The 9,504-nt window shown below is 32.7% G+C and overlaps 1 protein-coding gene across 1 annotated transcript; it reads right to left on the minus strand.

The window, feature by feature from the left end:
• Positions 1 to 3,180: 3,180 nt before the first annotated feature.
• LOC121265978 (transcription factor bHLH130-like) lies at positions 3,181 to 6,537 on the minus strand. Its single transcript, XM_041169657.1, has 6 exons — positions 5,386 to 6,537; positions 4,246 to 4,583; positions 3,992 to 4,162; positions 3,781 to 3,846; positions 3,620 to 3,688; positions 3,181 to 3,527 (listed from the first exon to the last, which is right to left on the minus strand). The coding sequence occupies exons 1-6, from the start codon at positions 5,888 to 5,890 to the stop codon at positions 3,456 to 3,458; spliced, it is 1,221 nt and encodes a 406-aa protein (XP_041025591.1). The 5' UTR covers positions 5,891 to 6,537; the 3' UTR covers positions 3,181 to 3,455.
• Positions 6,538 to 9,504: the final 2,967 nt, after the last annotated feature.

Genomic DNA, 9,504 nt, shown 5'->3' on the forward strand with positions numbered 1-9,504 from the left:
AGATAGTTTTAATATTTTGGTCTTTCAAAGCTATGTAAATTACCCGTTATATGTGAAGTACTTAAGTTGTTAAGTTTTAGATTATAGTTTGTAATTTGCAATAACTTTTGTATTTTTTTTTTATATAGATTAGTTTCTTTTTTTTCATTGTATTTTTTAAAATCAAGTTTTTTTAGTAGTTTTAGCTAAAAAAATGTACAAAATTTGAAATGGGTTGAAAATAATCGAAATTGGGTAAAAAAAAAAATCAGATTTAGATGGGCTGAAAGGCCCATCTGAGGTAGGTCCAGACCAACTGGAACGGACTGGACCGAAATGGACCTAACCGGACCGGCCCTATATGTGACTTAGTCCGATCCAGGGTGGAGAATTCCTGGACCGAATAGGTCCGGTCCGGTCCACAATATCACCCAAGACCAGACTGGACCGGACCGAGATCACCCATAACTATATCTATTTACAAGAGCATGTACAATGGTTCATTTATCTTATCCTTTAAAATACATCACCAAACTTCACTTTTTCTATTTTACATACTAATTTTTACAATATTTCATACATCAGCTTATCTATTTTTTCTTAGTATCATTTAAATAATATTTTTTTATTCTTTTTAAACATATCATTTCTACCAATAAATTTGTAATATCCATATATATTTTTTCTATTTGCAATATATTATTACATAAAATGTAATATAATTCAGTCCTATACATCAAAATAAAAATATATAAGCCGAATAAAAATTAAAAATAAAATCAAAATAAAAAAAAGGACAAATAATATTTCCAAGATATTTTTTAGAAAAAAAAATATAAGTGTTTTAAATGATGAACAATAAAAAGAATTTGTATGAAAATGCAAACAAGGGAGTAAACGAAGTATAAATAATAATAAAAAATTATTTAAAGGATGAACAGTAGCCGCTACCTGTAACGGGTTGAGTAATGCTATATACAGTCGTAAAGTGGCAAGAGTCGTACTGTCGCTTTAAGAAAATGTAGGGTCTACTATTAAAAAATAATTTTTTTCTTATGTAGATTCCATATTTATTCATTTTTTTTCAAAGTGATTTTGTAATACTTACACACTCACGATTGTAATCATCATTTTTTTTTTTCTCCTTTAAATAATTTAGATTTTTTGTATTATACATAAACAATTGAGAATACTCTTCAGTGTAGAGAATTTTAGCTGCTGACATGTCAAGTTAAAAAACATAAAATTTTAAATTTTAAACTTATTCTACAAATCAATTAGATGGTACCCATAAAATTACTGTTTATCTTAAAGCAATAGTTAATACCTCCATGTAAAATAGGTTCTCTCTATGAGCAAACTCCTGAGCATAATAACAAGTAGCCATCAGAGATAGAGGGCCCCAAGCAGACTCACTCCGATGACGGGAGGAAATGCCTGTTCGAAATAGTCACATTCAACTAAGAAATCTTGTGTCACAAACGTCAGAACAAATCAATTTAAAATCCTGCCTTGTTTGACAGTCAAAGAACCCGAAAATCCGAACCGAACCTACCCATGTTTCAAAATTTATGTGACCCGCGGTTAAAATTTAAAACGGGTATTACCCGTTATCCGATTTTAACTTATTTTGATTTCAATTTTAGTCCCGCTCACCTGTTTCAGAAAGTTAAGAGTTTTCATCGAATGATTCGATAGAGTTTCCAACGGCCTTATTGATAGTACCGTCAATAATGACAGTGTGTTCGTTGGAAAAGTCGAGGAGGTCCTCCACAATGCATTGGTCTCCGCCGGCGTCGGCAATTTGATTATATGTTGAGTGACACTTTCCAGGCATGTATTGCAGGCAAAATCCCACGCTCTACAAAAATTCTAGTACCTTCATAGAATCTTCGTTTTACGTTATGGGCCAAACAAAGATAAGATGATTTGAAAATGGGATAGTGAGAGAAATCTCCATATAAAAAATAAAAAATAAAAAATAAAAAAAGGAAAAGGAATTGGGTAATCAGTTAACGGGTTATCGGTTAACCGATCAACATGAAGCAGATTCGGGTCGGGTCAAAAAATTGGTGTTTAAGGTGCGGATCGGACTTTGACCTGCACTGCCTCGCGACCCGTCCCCAGCAACCTAAATTTGGTAACCGATTAGATAATTCTGTCCTTTTTTAGAAAAGGGTGAAAAAAAAAAAATCACTACCCATTTTCCCTTTAGAAAAAGATTAAAAAAAAAAAAAAAAAAAGGCAAGGAAACTCGTGGGGCCAAATGATTTTCATGGTTGCTTTAAATGTCGTATTCTCGCAGCCAAAAAAAAAAAAAATATCAGGATAAGGATACCACTAGCATACAAACAAAGGCAGAAAGTTCATCCGAGCAGTTTAGGCCAAAAATATTTGCTTCCTCGGAGATGGTTGACTTGTCTCAATAATTGGCTCCCCAATAATTAGCTTTATATTAATATGCAGGTATAATTCATTGCTATCAACATTAAAAAAAAATAATTTAAAAAAAATCTCAAGATAATAAACAACAGGATACCCGCCACTTTCATTACTTTCCACGGAAGTTCTACTGCTATAAATAGTAATTCTATTATTCATAATTTTTTCCGAATAACTTATTTCTATATTTAAAGACCGCGTCTATTTTGTAAGATATAAGTAAAGATTAAGAAATTGATCGTAAAAATTCTTTTTATTTTCTTTTTTATCCACTATTTTATACTATTATTATTGTTCTGAAATATTTGTTGGGAACCTATCATTTTCTCTTATATCATCTTTTTTAATGAAATATATTTACTTGCGAGGAAAAAAAAAAAAAAAAAAAACATAAAAAACAAACCTACCCTCAATGAAGAGTGCTGTCTCACTTCAAAATAGAGCACAACAACGTGATAAGAGTACACAACAGAACAGGGTCTGAAGTTTTTTGACGAAGTTGATCCCAACCACTCAAATAAGATTGGCCTTCAGTGGGGAAAAAAAAAAAGTGAATTGTGCAGATAATTACTCCCCCCCAGGATGGCTCGAAAATCTATGTATCCGCTTGTTTCCTTACCTGCATAATTCATTAATTTGAACAATAAAGCGGGCCCCAAATGACAAAGTTCTAAACTTTTTTGTAGGGTTGGGAAGGCCAACTTATCACTCTGCCAGAACCGACAAGAAAATTATTCAAAAGAAGCAGCAGCTCGTCAATCACATAAAACAAGGATTCCACTATTTGAACAACACGACCTATACAATTGATCTTCCCTTTTATTTCATGTATCGTGTGTGACTGGGAAGCCTTGTTAGACTACGGGACCTGAATTCTTGTGGTGAAAACAGAGAACACTACCAACTTTCTATGTCACAGCAACTCAAGAAGATAATATCTTAAGCTACTTCCACTTATTGCTCGGCCAATAAATAATAAGATCTGATTTCTATCCAATTCTCCGTTACTCTCTTATCTTCTGTACAGCAGCAAGTTAAGCAATTTGATTTGAGACAGGATTCTCAATGCTTAAACATTTACAGTTGGCTCGATTTTCACTAAGAGTCTGCAGAAGTACATAAATTCGTGAGTGGATGATGAATACTACTACATGGCAAGATGTAAGGAACTTGAAAAGTTCAAATTTTCTTTCGATACCTTGAACTGTTCCTGAAGGTCTTTGATGTAATCGACAGCCAAGTCCAACATGTCTGCCGTGTTCGTTTGCTGCCAAGAGGAAACATAAATATCTTGAATCTTTCAGAGAGAAGTAGACAATGGTTACAGGCTAAATTATTATACCGAAATGTACTTACTACCTTGTCCATGTTAGGGACGAGCTCCTGTAGTTTCCTCATTCTTTCGCTAATCCGGGTTCTTCTAACCTGAAAGTAATTTACCCTTATAATCACGCTTACTATAGCTGAAGTCATCGTGTGTTCACCAATTAAATCAACAGAAAGGCATGTTGCATAAATTATATCAATAATTAAAATTGTCAATTGATAAGGTAACAGAGATAAACTTTACCCTTTCTGCAATGCTTCGAGGATGAGTGGCACAGCCACGCTTAGCTCTAATTTTACAAGGAACAGAATCTTGGAATTGCAGGAACTTTTCCACGGCAACAATCTCTGAAGAAGTCTTTGGCAAACTTAAGTGGTGGGATAATATATGAACCCGAGTTCCAAGTCCTCCATTCTAAATATATAGACAAAAATCAGACTATACCACACAAGCAACAAGATATGGAGAAAACCAAACCCAAAAGGCAAATTTGATACCTGAGCATCAGAAAAGAGTTTCCCATCATCATCTTGTTCTCTTTTCATGGCAGAAAAATTATCTGTGAGATGCGATGGATCATTCCAGGAACTATATGGGAACCCAAGGCCATAAAATCGAGCATCATCGTTTCCATTTCCAAGTTTTCCATCACGAGGACTATCTGGCCCAACAGTTTCAGTCCCCAGTTCAGAGATCTGCGACAACATTCCTAGGGAAGAAGGAAGTCTCGAAGAGAAACTAATTTGACTCTTCAATCTGTTTGTAGATGGACTTACATCTCCACTACTACCATTCACTCCACCGTAGTTTCCAGGACCTTTCATAGAGGCATAGCCTGCATGCAATTTACGGAGAAATCATTAAGTAACTCATTCTAGTGTCTGATCATGACAAAATCTATTTGTCACTGCTCAGTTGTTTGAAATGATTATCCACAGACAACATTTTATCATTTTGACAAGTGATTATCCCTCAACAACATGAGCATCTTAAATGAGATCTTTAAAAATTGATCTGCAATTAAGTCCCAACATATTCTCATCAAACACAATTCCTCAACTTTGTTTAGTTGATGAGGAAATGAAGGAAAAGGACAAAACAATAAATTTTCCGTACTATTATGATACTCAGGTTGAACCCAGGGAAATAAAAGTCTCAACTAAAACTGTGCCCAGTATAAACGCTATCCTGATACAGTTTAATTCACTTGTAGGAAAACTCGTACTTTCCTACAAGTCAACTGTGTTCACTTGTAGGGACTAACAAAAAAGTAGAGTTCACTAACGAGTTTATAAAACCCAGTAGGTAGAAATTGTTCAGACCACTCCTTTCTTATTCCTGATACGATATTTTCCACAAATCGCATTGCAGCTGACTCGCATAATGCCAAGAAATCTAAAGTACCGCATCCCAGCGACTAATCGTCAGAGAATTGTTTCAGAGAGGAATTTTCTTCTTTTCGTCGTTTCCTTTCCGCTAACTCAATCGACACACAACTTCTCAGATCAGTTCCCTATCATATATCTAATATAAAGATGTAAATTTTTTAGCTATGGCCAGCTCTATATACAATTTAAAAGCAATGATTAATTTTCAAATCGTCCAAATAACATGTTCAATGAGAACAAGCACAATACCATTTGGGATAGAAATCTGGGAGAAAAGCCCAGCAGGCGAGCTGCTTTGCCTGACAATATGGGAGTTAACTGCTTTCGTTTGAACGTGGCCATCCATTGCCATTGAACCCGCCAACCCGTATGCGCCATCCATGGCAGAAGACGTTGTCGCAGTCGTGCTATATCTCGGATAATGGGGGGGCAGACCCCCAGAATAGCCCTGCTGAGAGCTCACACGGTTCGCAGCCGCCTCGGTCGCCGCCAACACCGGAGGCTTATCCTCAAAATCTTGGAAACTCGGCGAAGTTGAATCTGCGCCGCCACCGTAATTCAGAAATCTTGAAATTAATCTCTCTGAATCAGAGCCCTCCGTGAAATTGCCCTTGTTGGCACCGGAACCAACACACTCCTCGGTGAAATTGGACAGAATCGAGCTGGGGGCAGAGCGAAATCGCAATAACCCAGAATTCGTTTGGTGATTATCGTGTTGCTGGTGTTGATAACTGTGCTGGGAATTTGATTCCATGGAACACACGCCTCTGTTTCGCTTTGTTCTATTTTTTTTTTTTCAAAGCCCTTAAAGAGTGGACCAAAACTCAAGGCTCATGGCACCGTCTGGTGTCGGGGAACTATTATACAAATCGCTCACAACTTTAACCAGAAACTTCTGGGGAATTTTTCTTTCACTTTCTTGGGAAAATTTCAGCTTGATTTCTAAGCAGACTCGGATAAGATCTTGAGGAGGAAGCAACCGAGGGTAAAAGCTTAACGAAAGCATAAGCTGCTGGGACTGGTAAACCAACAAAAACCAAAACAAAAAAACTTAGCCAGGAGACAATGATAGGCCGTAAATAGACGGAATCTTGAGGTCTGTATTGAAAATAGAGAATAGAGATCTAAGTGAAAAGACAACTGAGAGAGTGGGAGAGAGGGAGAGAGTGTGTATTTGTGAAAGCAAAAGAAGAGAGAGGAGATGAACTGCAGCCTTAGATTTGCTTTTCAAAGCACCGAAAGCAAGGAAGATCTCGAGTTGCAGAGAGAGAGAGAGAGTGGAGGTGGTGGGGGTGTAGTTGACGGCAGAGAGCGAGAGAAAGAGAAGACGCGGTATTTTTTATATTTTTATCTTCTCCTTCGTGGGCAAATGCAACCAACGAGGAAGTACAGAAAGCCATCAATCTAGCATCTACACGGACTCCACCTTGTATTAGAACAAAAATCAAAACAAAAAATCTATTCATCCTTCATCTTCTTTTAAGAAAAATAATAAATATACATCATTTTATTACTGCACATTACAAAATTAAATTTTATAATAAATGATAATTTAATAAAATATTTTATAAAAATAATATCACTTTACAGAAAGAAAAATAATTTACACACAATATTTTTCATAATATTTTACATAATTATATTTTAAATAAATAATATTTTTATAAAACATCTTATAAAAATAACATCATTTTATAATATTATTATGCAATATATTGTGTATATATCATTAAATTTTTTTTTGTTAAAAAACTAAATTATTATTATTTTATTTTCTAATTTAGATTTTATTTTTTAAAGTGTGGAAAAGAGCCACAGAAAATCAGTAGCGGTCTTAGAGCATGAAAAAATTTTCCCCAAAATTTAGCTAAAAATCATCTTTTTCTAAGTTGTTTCTTAAATTTTACTTATTTTTCTAAAACTTCATATATCTCACTCCTTATTATTTCTCTATTCTATTAAAATAATATTTCTTTATTATATTTTTTTTTATTAATTTATTTGTACAACTTGAAGTACTCTTTTTTTTTCCTTGAAGGGAAAGAGCGGAAGAAAATTTTTTAGCTTTTTTTTTCATATTTTCATAATTATTTAATTATTTTTTGTATCCATGTTTTCAATTTTTCATCTACCACGAATTTTTTTTAAACTATTTATCTCTCTAAATGATAATATTTTTAAAATCAATACTTTCATAATAATAATATTTTTAAAAAATCATATTTTCACAACTAGTCAATTTTATTTTTTTTTTAAAAAAGATCATCTCAATGGTGACATTTTTTTCAAATTTCAACTATAGCATATATGAGTATGAAAAAAAATGTAGATGATTGAAAGAATAATTTAGTTTATTAGTTATAATAAAATATTTATAAAAAGTTATATTAGAATGAACAGTAACCTCCATATTTAGGGAGGGTTCAAATCCCAAAAAATAGGCGGAAGGAGAGGAACTTTTGTTAAGCTAAAAAGTTTTGACTCAAATTTAGGGAATTACATGCTATAGGCATCCAGATGTGATGCTTTTACATACTATCAGCGCAATATTACCATATTTCTCTTAATAATTAGGATATACGAAATTTATAATATAATGATCGATCTAAAATTGTTCATAGTACACGTGGTCATTTTAAAAAAAAAATTGATCAAATATTCTCTTTTAATTATTTTCCCGGATGATTCAACAAATATTACAGAATACAGACGATCGTATGATAATTTTATGACAAGAAGATTTCAATCTAACTCCTTAATTTATTTCCAGTATGTGCAATGAAAATTTTATTCTCAAACTAGTATGTAGAGCATATATAGTAAAGTATTTAGATGATATAATTTGATTTTGAAATATTAATTTTAGATTTTATAAAAAAAATCTTACCATTTAAGTGATATGATATAGTTTAAATATAAAATAACTCATATATGATTATGGGTGTCACAAAATTATCACCAAGAGAAATAACTGAGTGATTCAAAATTTTTAGTTTCACGCCTCATTTGGTTACACAGATGAAATGAGACAAGACGTGATAAAAATTGAAAGTTGAATAAAATATTGTTATAATATAATTTTTTAATATAATTTTTGTTTTGAAATTTGAAAAAGTTAAATTGTCTATTATATTTTGTGTGATAATTCAAAAAAGTTGTAGTGATTATATGAAACTCATCTCATCTTGGTAACCAAACTAGACCTCAGTGTTGTATAGATAATTTGAATTTGAAAAATTATACATGAAAGTTTTACATTACACACATTTATCTAATCAACACATGATTTGTAATTTATAATTTTATCTTATATATGTTTAAATAAAATGACAAAAATGATAAATTATATATTAGTTAAGTGAATATATATATGGTGTAAGGTTTTTTTTTAATTTCTCTTTAAATTTATATGTGTATATATATAGACATACAATAAATGCAATTAATCATTAATGAATCACAACTACAACTAGCCAGTATTTTTTCAGATTACTTTTAATTAACAGACACTCGTTAAAGATTAAAAAAAATACAAAAGACCTTTAAAATTGCATCCATGAATTCAAGAGTTCAAAAGTTAACTAATAATGATATAGATATTGTATAATATATTGTACAATAATGTTACAAACTGAGAATATTTTTATAAAATAATATTATTTTTATAAGATATTTTATAAAAATATTTATTATTTAAAATATAATTATAAAAAATATTATAAAAATATTACGATATAAATCATTCTCCTTGCCATATTATGTCGACATAGTTTTTAGTGCATAGAGAATAGTGCCCAATGCCATCTTTTTAGGTCCTACTCGACGGATAACGCATAACTGCCCAGAGAAAAATCATAGGGGGTGGGCGGTGATATCACGGATATGCTTTCACGTCACGGTGAGTCGCATGAGCACCAGATTCACGCCGAATCCGATTCTGCTGCTCGTCGTTTTCACTTTTTTGTCCGCAGAACACACGCACGCACACTCAGAAGCGCCGTCTTTTTAACAGTGGAAATCATCGGCATAATGCGTCACTCCGTCTTCTCTCTCTCTCTCTCTCTCTCTCTCCGCTTCAAAATGTTGAAACTTTTAAAAGCCTCGAATCATCTTACATTATTAAGGAGAGATAAAAGCCAAATATCCCAAAAGGAATCCCAAAAACTCCGAACTTTGATTACATGTGATTGCTAAATTTTAGCAAGACAAGACATTATGACACTCCAGGGGAATAATACATTTGAGCATAGGTCATGTTGTCGACAAATCCGATATTCCACAAGACATCGGTTCTTCTTGTTACAATGTCCAACCCTTTTTTTTTTTTTTTTTTTTTTTTTTAAGTAGGATTGGTTTCATATATATTTG

Source organism: Juglans microcarpa x Juglans regia, chromosome 5D (genome assembly GCF_004785595.1).
Source record: "Juglans microcarpa x Juglans regia isolate MS1-56 chromosome 5D, Jm3101_v1.0, whole genome shotgun sequence".
NCBI lineage: Eukaryota > Viridiplantae > Streptophyta > Magnoliopsida > Fagales > Juglandaceae > Juglans > Juglans microcarpa x Juglans regia.

What these genes read in the sequence shown, in the direction of transcription:
- LOC121265978 (XM_041169657.1), bottom strand. Translation starts at nt 5,890, where the DNA reads ATGGAATCAAATTCCCAGCACAGTTATCAACACCAGCAACACGATAAT. An exon ending in AACTCTTTTCTGATGCTCAG is followed by an intron (nt 4,163 to 4,245) that starts GTATCAAATTTG and finishes CTATATATTTAG; the next exon opens with AATGGAGGACTTGGAACTCG. An exon ending in CTCGAAGCATTGCAGAAAGG is followed by an intron (nt 3,847 to 3,991) that starts GTAAAGTTTATC and finishes AATTACTTTCAG; the next exon opens with GTTAGAAGAACCCGGATTAG.